This window comes from Leptonychotes weddellii, chromosome 2, assembly GCF_054177405.1.
Source record: "Leptonychotes weddellii isolate Sample4059 chromosome 2, ASM5417740v2, whole genome shotgun sequence".
NCBI lineage: Eukaryota > Metazoa > Chordata > Mammalia > Carnivora > Phocidae > Leptonychotes > Leptonychotes weddellii.
In genome coordinates, this window is record NC_138370.1 from 126668446 (window position 1) to 126684426 (window position 15981).

Sequence of the window (15981 nt, forward strand, 5' to 3'; positions counted from 1 at the left end):
TGTATATATATACCACTTCTTCTTTATCCATTCATCTGTCGATGGACATCTTGGCTCTTTCCATAGTTTGGCTATTGTGGACATTGCTGCTATAAACATCGGGGTGCACGTACCCCTTCGGATCACTACATTTGTATCTTTGGCTAAGCCTTATTTTTAATGAGGCAAACCAGGAAACTAACAATGCACAAACTCACAATTGCCTTTATAGCTGCCTGAATACACAGTAAAAATCTGTGACAACTTATCCACAAAGAATTCTAAGTTTAAGGACTGTTGTCAAGAAAAAACCCCCATGGACGTGTTTGTGTGCGCTTACTTCCTGCCAGCTGCCCCAACACCTGAGCTGCCAGCCATCGAGTGGCCCACAAATACAGACGTGTGTGACAAAGGGAATGCCAAAGCCATAGATCAGTAAGTAGAGTTGATCGGAGTAATTTTTTTCATGACGGTATTGATATTCACTAGCACTAAGTGACAAAGAAATTAAAGGTTTGCCATTTCTTCCCATTTATCTGTTTTCATCCAATGAAGAACTAAAATAGGCCATATGTTGCATAGACCATGAGCTGCATAAGCTACGGGTATGTGTATATCCGTGGCACAGAAATATTTCACAGACAGGTTGGATTAACAAGTCGGAAAATGACCAATATTAGAGATCAGAATTTAAACTTTAGACTAATGTATATTTGTCTAAATATTTTCATAAATGCATAGAGAGCAATGGAATAAGACAATAGAAGGATTGACACAAATCTACTTCCACAGAAAAGCCATTCCTGGTACATACCTGATGCTTTATGTAGTGTTCATTATATTATAGTTACACAAAAGCTAGCTCCATATGCATTTGAAATAGATGTTTATATATAATATATACATGTGTATATATAGTACACATAAAGCTTTAATTATTAACTAGTAAGAAAACTCCAAAGCAACTACTAATAATTTGCATTTCGATGAGAATATTAATCCCAAACCTGTTGATTTGGAGTCAGTTTTACCTAAACCTTTTATTTCTAATTAAGATGCAGAAGCCAGGTGATCAGCCTTTATTAACAGAGATCCAATTTCAAACAGGACACACATACACAAGTCTACTCATGTTAAAAAGTACTCGCTCCTTTCCCTCTCATGCCAGGTATACATTTGAATTAAGTAGGAGAACTCATCTTCCAGAAGTATTCCTCAGTAAAATACTTGAGCCAACCTTCAAAAGCCTTGCCGAATGCTGTGACTCTGAAGATGCTACGGGCTGTATGAATGCTCAGGTACCCCTCGCTACGTTTTCTTCGCCAACCTTGGTAGAAGTCAAGGGTTGGAAAACTGTAGCTCATGGGCCAAATCAGACCCAGTGCCTGTGAGCAGAGACTGGTCTTCGATTTTTAAATGGTTTTTAATTTTACGACACAAAAATGTGAAATTCAAAATTCAGTGTTCATAAAGTTTCACTACAACCCAGCCTTACTCCTTGTTTGCACATTGTTTAGAGTTGCTTTTGTGCCATATTGGCAGAGTTGAGTAATTACAAAAGAAACTGTATATAGCTTACAAAACCTAAAATATTTACCATCTGGACTTATGAAGAGAATGTTTGCCAATGTCTGGTGTAGATAACAAACCCACATACTAATACATTAAACAGAATTCTGATTTAATGTTCTTCTAGAACAATGCTTCAAGACAAATAATTTTGTATGTAATTGTTTTCTTACAGGGCCCTCAACTGAAAAAGGAATTATCTTCTTTCATTGACAAGGGACAAAAACTATGTGCAGATTATTCAGAAAACACTTTTACTGAGTATAAGAAAAAGTAAGGGACTTTTCTGGCTGTTTTGTCTACATTTATCAATATTAGTAGTTTGGTATTGTGATTTCAGAGTATAGTTGAAGATTAAGATGTGCTAAGTGAGCAACAGAAAGAAGAGGTGCAATCAAGAGTTTTAAAAAGTAGAATCTAGTATCTATGTAGGAAGAAATGGAGTTCTTTTCAGAGGGGAAAAGAGTCATGTGTATCAGGGGAGGTCAATTAGAACACAGCCACAGAAGTATAAATTGCAAGACCTGCAGGAACTTGATTCAAAAAACACCAAATTAGCCCAGAGTTCATCAACATTCTTGCCCTAAAACTTATGTAGATGTCGCCACACATAATTGAACTGTAAAACTGCGGAAAAAGGTTACCTAACTTCGTGGCATATTGTGTCTGACAAGACAACCCAAACTCTCAATTAAGTGTGATACCACCCATGACCAGCATGTATTCTTTACAAATTGAAAATAATTAATCATCAGTAATGTTGTACAAGAGTCAATAGTCATGTTTCCCAAGAGAAGAAAGGCCATACTAGTGAAATGAATTTTACTGGGTTCCTAAAGATCCATGGCATTCCCAACTTCATTAAGTAGATTTCTTAGATCCATTTCAAATCATCTTGATCAACATAGGCCTAAAGCAAGCACAAATAGAACTCCACAAAAAGAACTAAGAATTCCAAAAGTAGGTCACCTCCTTCAATGACCCCCCTGAAGCCTACTTTAGCAAAACTCTAAAAGAAAATGAAAAATTGTGAAAGCCTTAAGTTCAAAATGCTTATTTCCCTAATTATCAGAAAACAGTATAGAATAACATTAAACAGATAATACAAGTTTTGTACCCCAGTGTTTCCTTGGGCAACTGACAATTTATATAATCTCAATACATTAAAAATAGCAATGTGGGGCGCCTGGGTGGCTCAGTCGTTAAGCGTCTGCCTTCGGCTCAGGTCATGATCCCAGGGTCCTGGGATCGAGCCCCGCATCGGGCTTCCCGCTTGGCGGGAGGCCTGCTTCTCCCTCTCCCTCTGCTTGTGTTCCCTCTCTCACTGTGTCTCTCTCTGTCAAATAAATAAATAAAATCTTAAAAAAATAAATAAATAAATAAATAAAAATAGCAATGTAGTAGAATTGACCTTTGGGTTATGAAATCAAAAATTGAGACAACTGCATCGAGGTATTTGAAATCCTGCACAAGTGTACACACACATACCCACACTTTTTCTTTCTTCATTCTCTGAGTTCCTTTTGGTCTGACTTGCCTCCTCTTCCAACTGGGACCGACTCTTTTCAGTAACGCTATTATGCGTAAACTAGTCCCCCTCACCCTCTTGTCCCTTCCCAGCATCCACCTTATGGCAACTAGGTAAATTTGGGTTTCTACCACCTCCCATTGCCCACAACTAGGCTGGCAAGTAGTTCCTGGAGATGGTCCTAAAACCAGGCTGAATTGCCCATTATAAGAGTAGAGAGATACCAAGATTCTACAGACAATCCAGAGGACTCGAGTCCTAGCGCCATCTTGAAAACTAGATGGAAAGTTAATTGATAGTAGAGCTAAAAACAAGAGCCAAAATTTCTGACCTTTTTTGTGTTTCTCCAACATAGCCAGTTGAGAAGTAGGCACACTGAGGAGGAAATTGTGTAAAATGAGAGAAGAGAAAAAGTATTAAGGTGGCATAAAGTCCCATGAGGAAAATACTCTTTAAGAAGCTTGAAATCTAGCACTGGAGAGATGAAAAGTCAGGAAGAATAGGAGAGGAAGGGATCCATGTTAATATAATGGAGCAAATGAAAGGGGAAAGACCAGAATTCAAATCCAACAACAAATTTTAAGTTTACTTTTAGGGTCTTAAAAGAGATGTGGAGATTTCACTTTCTAACCTTGAATTGAGTCGCTAAAAATCACTCCACAGATCTGAAGTTTAAGAGCAACTATTTCCATTTTTCTATTGTAAAAGACCTGAAGTGGGTTATCATCTTGCATCAGAAAGGTTTATAAAATACATCTAGTAAAACCTTACATAAATATGGTCTTTCAGACTAGCAGAGCAATTAAGAGCACAATTGCCTGAGGCCAGTGCCATGGAACTCCAAGGGCTGATTGACAAGCGCTCAGACTTTGCCTCCAAGTGCTGTTCCATAAACTCACCTCCTCTCTACTGTGATTCAGAGGTAAGAAAATATAACCCTCTACTTAGCACTGCACAGTATTTTAAGAATTTCTTTACTCAAACTTGCTCATTCCTTTGTTACTAGAATGCCATTATGTGGCAGACTTTTCCTGACACTTTCATGAGAAAGACAAAACAATTACTGTTTCCTTGTTATGCTAATTTAAAAGCAAATTGAGGCAGTTGCAAAACTTTGTTGCCTATATTCATAAACCCTTGTGTTAAAGTACACTGCAGGGGCGCCTGGGTGGCTCAGTCATTAAGTGTCTGCCTTCGGCTCAGGTCATGATCCCAGGGTCCTGGGATTGAGCCCCGCATTGGGCTCCCTGCTCAGCAGGGAGCCTGCTTCTCCCTCTCCCACTCCCCCTGCTTGTGTTCCCTCTCTCGCTGTGTCTCTCTGTGTCAAATAAAATCTTAAAAAAAAAAAAATACACTGCAGTGTTTTTTAAACTGAAGGTTGTAACATTAACACCTTTTTAAAATTAAAAAAAATACGGTAGAAAGAGTCCATTTCACACAGTAAGGGTAAATATTTTGTGAATTTTACTTCATATATGTACATGCATATAGGTATCAGTAGATAAAAATACTTTTAGAAACCTGGATCACACACCTTCTCTCAATTATAAAAATTTAATTTTGTTTTAAGAAAAAAATGCAACTGAAAATTAACGGTCACTGATGTTTCTTTAGAGTAAGAGGTTCTAAAAGTTAAGATGCAGTCACTTCTCATTACCAAATTTTTTTAGATGCTATCGATTTGCTTCCAAACTTTAAAAGCTAAAGAAATTAGCTTGGGTTCATTTTTCTTTAAATGTTAATAATGTTAATCCCCTGCTCCTCCATTCCCTTTCCCTTATTCCCCTCCTCTCTAGCTTTCCTTGTGTCCCTTAAATGTAATTTGCATAGATGCCAGATTTTTTTTTTTTTTTTTACATTGTGCATGACAGAGGCATTTCCAGCCAGACTTTTTTTCTGTAGTCTGTTAGTGTATCCTTTTCACTACCTCTGAGCCTACCAGCTTTCTCCTATAAGCCAGTGTGAGGCAGGTACTTAGTGCCCTACTTTTATGTCAGCTGAAAGTATAAAGGAGGGGAGGAGAGCCCAATTTAGGACACGTAGGTCTGCTGCAGGTAGATCTGGTCGTACTCAGATTTTGTTCAATGTTTTAAGCTAGGATGTCCTCCACCAAGTCAGTATCTATCCTATTCCATGGGGAGAGGTTCTGTTGGCCTTTTTCAGATATAGTAAGCCCATTCACATTCTCTGTTTGACCTGTTCCTCCCCCGCAGTCATATCAATTATTTAGAAGAGTCAAAAAGGCAACATTTTACTCACTTTACTGCTAATTTGGTGGTTTTAGCGATCATTCCAAGAACTGTGTTGTCTGACCCATTCCACTTCTGGAATACAGAGGCAGGGTTAAGAACAACTCTATGCCAAACCAAAATATCTTCTTCCTTTGCTCACCTCTTTCTGAAGCTCATGATATTAAATTATGTCCCTTTCTTACTCTGTCAGTGGCTGTTGAGATTTGACTGATTTTACTATTGTTTATTTTGTCATGTGTTGGGGAAGAAGCAATTATGATCCATTCTTGACCTGTCATTTTTGTGTTTTTACATGAAAAGAACTACAGTGGAAGTCAATATTTAGGCTAATAATTTAGTGTCAATTAGAAGTCCTCTTCTATAAGCTGGACAAATTCATGTAAATTCTTGAAAGATCTTCATTTAAACTATGAAAGTGACAAAAGCTTGGTTTCATCTTATTCTATTATTTTTTCTATTTCTAGTATTCTATTAGAACACATTTGAAAATATCTAAGAACTTAGTAGAAATTACAAAACTTTAAATGTCAGAAAAAACTATAAAGATCATCTAGTAGAACCTTTCACTCCACTAATTCCTTCCAGAGGTCATTCAGCCCACACGTAAAATGTCTATAATCAATTTATTTTCTCCTAGAGGCAGCATATTTCACTGCCAGGTGGCCTCATTTATGAGAGCTTTCTTCTACAAGTTAAGCCACAGTATTACCCTCATGATTTCCACTGACTGGTCTGGTTTTCTTTATCAGCTAGAAAATGTCTCTCTTCTCAATAGCAGCTTTTATACCTAAAATGGCTTTTTAAAAGTTAGCCAAGTCTTAAGTGATACATCTGATAAAGGGTTAGTATCCAGGGCACCTGGGTGGCTCAGTAGGTTAAGCGACTGCCTTTGGCTCAGGTCATGATCCTGGAGTCCCTGGATCGAGTCCCGCATCGGGCTCCCTGCTCGGCAAGGAGCCTGCTTCTCCCTCTGACCCTCCCCCCTCTCATGTGCTCTCTCTCTCTCTCATTCTCTCGGTCTCAAATAAATAAATAAAATCTTTTAAAAAAAAAGGGTTAGCATCCAATATATAGAGAACTTATAAGACACCACCCAAAAGTGAATAATCCAATCAAAAAATTGAAAAAAAATGTCTATTCATGTCTTCTGCCCAAGAAGCCATATGGATAGCCAACAGACATATGAAAATATACTTAAAAAAAAAATCACTGGATACCAGGGAAATACAAATCAAAACTACAAGGAGATACCACCTCACAACTGTCAAAATGGCTAAAATCAACAACACAAGAACCAACATGTGTTGGCAAGGATGTGAAGAAAGGGGAACCCTCTTGCACTGTTGGTGGGAATGCAAGCTGGTCCAGCCACTCTGGAAAACAGTATGGTTTCCTCAAAAGGTTAAAAATAGAACTATTCTATGACCCAGCAATCGCACTACTAGGTATTTACCCAAAGAATATAAAAATATTGATTTGAAGGGGCACATGCATCCCTATGTTTATAGCAGCATTATCTACAATAGCCGTATTATGAAAACAGTCCAAGTATCCATCGACAGATGAATGGATAAAGAGGTGGTATATATACACAATGGAATATTACTGAGCCATAAAAAAGAACGAAATCTTGCCGTTTGCAACATGTTGGAGCTAGAGAATATTATTCTAAGTGAAATAAGTCAGAGAAGGACAAGTACTATATGATTTCACTGCTATGTTGAATTTAAGAAATGAAACAATGGAGCAAAGTGGGGGGGAAAGAAAAAGAGTGTTTCTTGGTTTGCCTCTAACTATGGAGAATAAACTGATGGTCACCAGAGAGGAGGTGGGTGGGGGGATGGGTTAAACAGATGATGGGGATTAAGGAGCACTATGTGATGAGCACTGGGTGATGTATGGGAGTGCTGAATCACTATACTGTACACCTGAAACTAATATCACACTGCATGTTAGCTAGAATTTAAAACCTTAAAAGTTAGGCAAGTTTGGTCTCTGAGTACTAACATTTTAGTGAAGTTTTATTTGTTTTTGACTGTATAGCACCTAACAAAGTCCTAATTAGTTTGCCAAACTGAGCTACATCACCTTGTTTGTTGTTCTGCTTAATATCGTGGGAGATTGATTTCTCTTCTAATTTCTACATTCACACCGTAGAGCCAAACCTATTAGCCAATCTTGTTTGTAGCAATTTTAAAGTTAGAACTCCAGACGAAGAATAAAAGCCTATTCTTTAAATTCTGCTGAGAAATAGATCATGTTCATCTTTCATGAAAATTCAAGCCAAGTGAGATCCTAAACATAAAAATTGGAGGAGTTGGATTGCTAGAATATTTTGGTCATTTTCAGCATTAAAACGCTTAGCATAAAACAACTGAGCAGTCCCTTCGTTACTACTAACCTACAACAGCTGAATTAGGTTGCCTCATCCCAGAAAAATAAAACTACCTCACTTAGAAGTTGTTACCAGCAGATTTTGCTGAGTCTCGCTCAATTATTAAAAGGACGAAGGATTTTTTTTTTTTTTACATTCTGTCGAAAAGCAGCAGTTTTGTAACCCTTCCCTACTCTTTTTGTTATCTGTTTAACCATATACACTTTCCTTTTTGACATCATACAAGACAAACTGAACAATTGCACACAACACATGCTTCCTTCAAGTCCATTGTTGTTTTTTTTTTGAGTTGCTTTTCAGAATTTTTATTATAACATATGGCCATTTAAAAACACTGTATTTTCAATTACAATGATGAAAAGTCAGGCTTACAAAGATGTTCTTGCTTTATACCCAGCAAATGTAGAGCAGTGTTGCTGCTGAATAGCCAATCTTTCAGAAACCTTCTAGAGAAGAGGGGGACAAATGGAGTGGAGGCAATTGCACACATGTGATTGTTTGGAGCACTGGGAGAGGAGACCCTCTGTGGTTTGCATTAGCCCTGTAGATGGTCTTTCTACGCTAATCTCACAGCTAGGTTAATGAGCTGGCCTCTGGGACTTCATGTTAGAACAGCATTCACTTTGATTCTCAGTGCTTGGTGTGAGTATTTGTCCGGTCACCCTGTAATATTTGGGATATAATTTATTAAATCTCCTTGCCCTATATTTGCTTGACAGATTTTTCTCCTTTAAAATAATGCCCGTCTACTACTACAAATTGAGGCACAAGCAATAATAAATCCTATCAATTCTAACACCTCAGTATCTCTCTCTCCCCACTTATTTCTACATTATTGGTACTTAAGTTTAGGCAACCTTTTGCCTGCATTATAATGTCCCAATTGGTCTCCCATCTCCAGTCCCCCCACCTTCCACACCTCACATCCACCCTCATCTCTATACAGAAGTCAAAATAACCTTTGTAAAACACAAAATAGTACATTTCTCTATCTCCATTGCATCTCAAGTTTTGTAATAGAGAGTTTGGACCCTTGACTTCCTTTCCAGTTGGATCTACCATTACTACTTGTTCCTCCTGCTTTGGTTCTCCTGAACTACTTGCAATTTTTCAAGTACATTCAGCTTGCTCTGACCTCAAGGATTTTGCACATAATGACTCATCCCAGACTGCCTAATGCTCACTCCAACCTGGATAAATCTTTCATCAAGTCTCAGGATTCAATTTAGGACTCACCTACCACCTTTGGGAATCCTTCCCTGGACTCAAGCTCTTCTGTTAGCCCTTAGTATTCTGGGCACACCCAGTAATTGGCACTTATTAACTATTGTCATTTCTTTCTTGTCTTTTTTTCCCGGAACACTGTAAATTCTAAGGGCAGGGACAGTATAAAACTAAATAAATGTGAATGATGGCTAATAAAAAGTTTGATATAAAGCTACTTTTTGACAAGAATCTTTTTCCCTAAGCAAGGTTCAAATTTGTGTATACCTTCTGCAACAGTCTTCGAAATACTTTATGACTTAGATAACATTTTTTCATTTCAGATTGACGTTGAAATGAAAAATATCCTATAGTCCTGATGCATGTGTGTGGTCTTAGGTAAGTATAGTTTAAAGGCAGCAAAGAACCCAAATTTGTATTTTAAAAATCTGAGAACAATTTGAATAGTCTCCTTTCTAACTATCATCTATTCAAACTCATTTTACAGTGAAAACATTAAGCATATGGAAAGGTTAAGGCACTTATATGTATATACACAACCAACTTCTGACCTATTTAGGCCTAGAATCCAGGTCCCTAGCTTGGTACTATATCCATTACAACTTCACATCTAAGATAATGACAACATGGAGATCACTTCAGGAATTTTGAGGCATTCAAAGTTTAAAGACTCAGTTTAAAGACAGAGTCCATCAAGTCTTAAAGACAACAGGGTTCTTAGGAGGAAAGAGGCATTTTTCAAATTAAAGCAACATGTTTGAAGTATTATCACTTGCTTATTTTAGATATTGCACTTTCACCCATTAAAAAATGCATGAGGATGTTAAGAGTATAAAGTAGAACCCCATACCTTAAACCGAAGGTGACCTCAACTCTGCACATTACAAAATTATTCTCTCCAGATTTAATTGTATTCATTTTAAAGATAATACTTTTGAGATAAAAAATGATGAAAATCATTTAGGTTTATCTCAGACCTTCATTGAACAGAGGTTTTTAATGCTCTAAGACTGTTATTTTGATTTATTGACAACATTCTTCAAAATGATATGGAAGCAAAGGTCATTGACTAAGGAAATTGAATCATTCCATCATATCCAGGCTTTCAATATAAACTCTTTGAATATAAAATGGTAAAAAAGAAAATTAACATCCTGAGAGGCAGGACAATGGGGGTGGTCATGGAAACTTTTGAAATTACCCACTCTACATTAGAACCCCCACTCCAACTATCTATCTTTGTGAGCAAGTTATTATACTCCCTAAAGCTCAGTTTCCTTTTCTGTGAAAAGATATTACAGTATCTCCCCGCCTTGTTGTAATGATGAAAGGGAGGGGATGTGTAGAAACGCCTAGGAAATGGCAGTCCTACCAGCAACGTTGCTGCTGTTGTTTCTACTACGTAGAACGTGAATCTAAACTCAAACGAGTTTCCTCCAGATCCGTCAGTCTTTTCATGTTTTAAATTGCTCTAGAATAGATCCCTTTTCTTCTGAGTTTCCTCTTCCTAGAACACGTCAGCTCTCCCATGGCAGAAGGGGCACGTACTGTTGAGTGTGAAGCAGTTCCTAAAACCATTAAACCAACTGTGGCTGGCTCTGCATTCTATCTCAACAAAAGCCTGTATTTCGGCAGATGGAGGAGCTGAAGCCTTGGTCTCAAAGGGTTCTCATCCTTAAGTACACCTCCAATTCAGGGCTTCCAGCCAACAGTGTGATGCAATTTCATTAACTAAAAGCATATGATAAACCAAAGTTGTCCTCTTGGCCGTTATTGGTCCCCTTGATCACTTTCTTTCTTCCAGCCCCAAAACTGATTGTGGCATACCTCACTAGAGAGAGAATTATGGTCTCCTGATAAATCCCACGAGGCCAGTTAGCTTTTTCCTTCAGCTTTGGAAAGCGTGTTCCCCGGGTTGCCAACAGATAAAGGAATAGGCTCCCATTGCAGATTCAAGTTGGATAGAAAACACTACCAGAATCACACTCAGCACAACCAGGTGCTTACACCAGGAGAGAAACCAGTGAGGAAAGCACAAACGGGTCTCCCGTCTCAAAGGCATAAACTCAGGACAACGAAAGACGGAATTTCTTGCACTGTGCAAACAGAACTATGGTATAACTTTGCTGTCATGTCTTGGTGGGTTTGGTAACCAAGGGGGGGGGGGGATATTTGCCTCATTACAAAGTAGAGGGGGATTGGACAAAAACTCACACGGTTTCACTAAAAAAAAACCTATTATCTCAGTCCCATGACCAGGGAGGCTCATGTGCTATTGGTTGCTGCATTTTTTTGTTTTGGCCATAACCATTCATTCTCTGAGCACAAAGTTACACACAACATTAATTCAAAGAAAGAAAGAAAAGCTATGATGTACCTTGACATAACAGTGATGGCCTCCTATACAGGTCTTGGGAATTTCTTAATTTTTATTCTGGACCCATCAGGTAGGTCATAGTGGATAATTTGTGTCATGTTAGACAGGTCTCTCTTTAAACAAAAAAATAACCAGACCTTATAAACATCTGCTGAGCAGTATTATGATTGTTGCCCATTAGCTCTTTTTCTAACATTTATTTTCATTATTCTCATAGATCTGGTGTTGGAACCACCTGGGAATATCTGATGGCCTAACCTAAGCAAAACCAGAGCTCCTGGGGAGACCAGGAGAATACTCCCTGCTTTTTATCAGCTACATTTTCTTTATACAATAAGTTTGATAATTTGCTATAAAAATAAATATAATGCAGACCATAAATTTTACTGAGGATAATGTTACAACACTGATCTTCAGCTCTGTCCCTGTGATTTTCACAAAGATGCTGCGATAGGCAGCCCCAACCTCACGAACCCCTGCTTTTTTCTAGCTCTCTGCTGTGTCTTTCTAGAAGATTCACAACATTAAGTATCCACTTTCAAATTCCCAACACCCTAAGGTCCATTTCTTGATTGCTTCTCAGGCTTAATAGGTACCATTAAGGAAAAGTTAGCCAGACTTCTATCATAAATAGCCTGGGATAGCTCACTTCTTAAAGAACCACCACCACCACCTTCCTGAGAACACCTTTGTACTCCCAGCTGCAGGCTGTGTGGCATTAAGTAAGTAACATCTGCCTTGCATAAAAAAATCTCTGTGGTCTGAACATTTTTATCTTTGCTAAAGATGACTCCTCAGAGCAATTTATTGGGTCAAAATTCTAAACACCTGATTTCAGCTTAATTCAATTTACCACATGTACAGTGTATAGGATATTATTTCTATGTGCTTTCTTTGCTCAGGGGGAAAAAAAAAAATCAATGTTCCAAGTTGATAGGTTTTATTTTGAAAAAACAATCATACTTTTAGAATAAGCACCTCTCTGAAACCAATACAAGCCAAGGAAACCTTCTATAACTAATTGCCTGAAGGAATTTTACATTTATCTCATGGTAGATGTAGAGTTATATGGTAGAGATGAAGCATATTTTAGAGCAAATATAAGTGGAGTCCCATTAACCAAAATCATCCCTGGTCATGCCTCAAGATTCTAAGTCTTCTCAGCAGAAAGAATTTCATTAACTAAGCCAAGGACAAATACTCAAGACTTTAGCTGCCAGTAACTGGGAAATAAAATGCCTGTCCCCTTGCAGCTTCTGTAGAAGGTTCCGGTCTTACCTCCCACAAAGATTCCAAAATGGGGGGCGCCTGGGTGGCTCAGTCGGTTAAGCGACTGCCTTCAGCTCAGGTCATGATCCTGGAGTCCCTGGATCGAGTCCCACGTCGGGCTCCCTGCTCAGCAGGGAGTCTGCCTCTCTCTCTGACCCTCCCCCCTCTCATGCTCTCTGTCTCATTCTCTCTCTCAAATAAATAAATAAAATCTTTAAAAAAAAAAAAATTCCAAAATGGGAAATTAACCTCAAATAGGAAAGTTCTTCAGATACCATGGGGAAAAAAAAAAAAAAGGCAACAAACTATGCACTACATATTTAGTTCTTTTTTTTACTTCCAAAAGTACCTTGCTGAAGCTTCAAAACCAACTCTGGGATGTAAACATCATTGATAAAAATAAGAAGAGAATGAAACTCCAAAAATGAGTGGCCCACGGTTAACAGTGAAGAGCAAAGCAGAAACTTAGCCTTCAAGTCCAGTATGCCATACAAGATTAATGGGCATACTGGAAGAATGTGTTCCCTGATGAAATTAGTTCTGGAAACAATATAATGCGTCTCCCTTGAAGAGTCACAATTGACCATGTACAATTTAGTATTCCCTAAATTTAACCACTGACCCCCTTTTTCTTTGGATATCACCCAGAATTATTGCTCTATAAAATTAATCTTGGAAAATTCTGCTCCGTTCTTGAGAAATTACGTTTACACATTGTTCATTAACCACTACAAACAAGCCCGTTTTGATCAAGCATTTTTATGCCTGACCAAGTAGAATGGAGTGTTTTTTGTCACTAAGTATTCGATAATTACATGATGGGTTGAAGTAGTGTTTTCATGGTTCCCCCGATTATATTTTCCAGCAAGCTCTGAACAACTTTCATTGGTTTCTTTTATATTAGGGATCTCTGACCCAAATATACCATCATTCTAATACAAGTTTTAGTTTTAGACTTTATATGCATAGTTATGCCTGCACTTGTTCCATTTTATGGGAAGCAGAGATCTTTTGAGAAGATATTGCCAAAATTTACACTTCCTAAGTGCTTCTCATTAAAGAGGACTTTGAATTTCCATCTACTGTCAACAATAGCTGATTTTACTTGTCTATTATATGTAAATAATCCTCAGTTTTTCACGCATTACCTATCACCTTCCAAAAACGAGGTACTCACCATGATAGAAACAAATACAATTCTTTGTTTCTAAAAATGGCACTTACAAACTGTATCAATAAGGTTCTCCAAGGAAACAGAACTAAGAGGAGATAGAGAAACAGAGAGATTTTACAGAATTAGCTTACACAGTCGTGGAGCTGGCGAGTCCGAAGTCCACAAGGCAGGCCAACAGTCTGGAAACTCACACAGGATTTCTCTGTTGCAGCCTCGAGGTAGAATACTACTCTGGGTAGAGTTTTGCTTTTAAGGCCTTTGATTGGATGAGGCCTATGCACATCGTCAAGGGTAGTAATCTCCTTTACGTAAAGTCAGCTGGTGTTTGATGTTAATCACATCTACAAAATACCTTTACAGCAACATCTAGACTAACATTTGACTAAACAAATGGCCACCATAGCCTAGCCAAGTTGACCCATAAAGTTTGGCCATCACACAAAACTTCTGTAACTTGCATTGTCCTTTACGAGGCTTAGTGTCTTTCCAGTTGTAGGACTAACCCAACCCCCTGTGTTTTTCTAGATGCCTAAGTCATTCCACAAGTGATTCTTAAAGGATCACCTGAGATCATCCCCTTAAGTGGTCTACACAGGATTAGTATATTAATGCCTTTTCCTGGAAATTCTTAAAACAAACAAAGCTCCTTTTTATGGAGATTTGAATTTAAAAACCTACAAGGGGAAAGCCTTTCTATTATGTCATTTAATTCAACAGCAATATACTCTAATGAAACCAGAATTGAGTCAACTTGACAGTTTACCCAATTTCCAAATAGCTAAAAATAAATAAGAAGGCTTAGAAGCTTGTGTTTTTATGACTCTGGTCTTCCTTCTGTGTACCTCTCCCCACCACCAAAGCCTCAGCTTCACCCAATCTATAGACCAGCGATTCTCAGAGATTCGGGTTTAATCAGTCTTGAATGGAACCTGCTGTGCAAAAGCCTGCACATCATTGCTTTAGAAGCTTGGCACACGGGGCACCTGGCTGGCTCGGTCGGTTAATCATCTGCCTTAGACGCTGTCAGGCTCTCTGCTCAGCAGGGAGTCTGCTTCTCCCTCTTACTCTCCCTCTGTTCTCTCTCTTTCTCACAAATAAATAAATAAAATCTTAAAAAAAAAAAAAAAGCTTGGCACCCTCACCCAAATTAGAAAAAGAGAAGCATCTGAAATCAACCCGTAAAGGACCTGTTGGTTGGCTAAGTGGTTATCCTGGGCAAGGGTGAATTTCTAATATCACTTTCCCTCTGTCTGCCATTGCATTATGAAAATGCTGTCGATTATGGAATGAAATTTTTGTCTCCCAGTAAAGAAAACCCAGTCATAGATAATCAAGTCAAAAGATGGACTTTCCCAGAGGCTATTTCTTCCTTGTCCATTTCTTCCAGGATCTGAGAGATTTTTTTCCCCCATCAGGCCAAGAAAGTACCTAATTATTCTTTCCACTACACACACCACCACAAGTCTCCTCATTTTATAACTAATGCTTTTCGGCAAATTCTAGTTTGCAATTAACGATAGTACCTACTTACCCGTCCTGCTTCTGCCCCAGTAAGAAAGTTTCCAACAATGAATTAGGTGTCTTTTCTCATGCTACCATCCCAGAAATACGGATTTTGCAACCCCGTACGCTGCACCATGAAAAGCCTCGGGGGCACATGCCGGTTTCAAATAAAAATATCTTTGCCTCCACCTTGTGGTTGACAGGCCTAAATGCAGATAGCTGTGCAGAAATCTATTCTGAAATCAGATTTTCACAAAGTGGATGGTACCTGATCACCTGTAATATGCTGACTTTGTGCTACAGCTCTACTTAGAACAACGTGAAAAGCCAAGTTAACAAGATCAAGAATTCTCAACCTTTATTCTCAGAGATTTCAACAACTGTGTGAATTTGGCAACTTTGTACACAACAGACCAAATGATCTGTCTAAATAGATCCTGAGAATGTTTAAAATTTCAAGAAAAAAAATTTAACCCATTTTCCTCTCTGAAAAGATAGCATCAGTGATGGAGTAGAAGTATCTTCTAATATTAAACTGCTAAGATTAGGTAAGAAAATGTAAGAAATAGTACAATACTTCACTTTTCACACACTGTTGTCAATAACCAACCTCTGTGCTTCGGAACCAAACTATAACTGGAAGACAGAGTTTGGGATAAAGAGGAACAAGAGCTTTATTGTTTTGCTGGGAAAGGAGGACGCAGCAAGCTA

The 15981-nt window shown here is 38.2% G+C and overlaps 1 protein-coding gene across 1 annotated transcript in view; it reads left to right on the forward strand.

Annotated features, from left to right (window-relative positions):
- GC (GC vitamin D binding protein) overlaps positions 1-11705 on the forward strand; it is a 32795-nt gene extending 21090 nt beyond the window's left edge. Inside the window, exons 8-13 of the mRNA XM_006742564.3 lie at positions 212-414; positions 1148-1277; positions 1724-1821; positions 3866-3998; positions 9271-9325; positions 11542-11705. Coding sequence (XP_006742627.1) covers positions 212-414; positions 1148-1277; positions 1724-1821; positions 3866-3998; positions 9271-9300 — 594 coding nt within the window. The 3' untranslated portion in view covers positions 9301-9325; positions 11542-11705. The remainder of the gene's footprint in view (positions 1-211; positions 415-1147; positions 1278-1723; positions 1822-3865; positions 3999-9270; positions 9326-11541) is intronic.
- The last annotated feature ends 4276 nt before the right edge of the window (positions 11706-15981 follow it).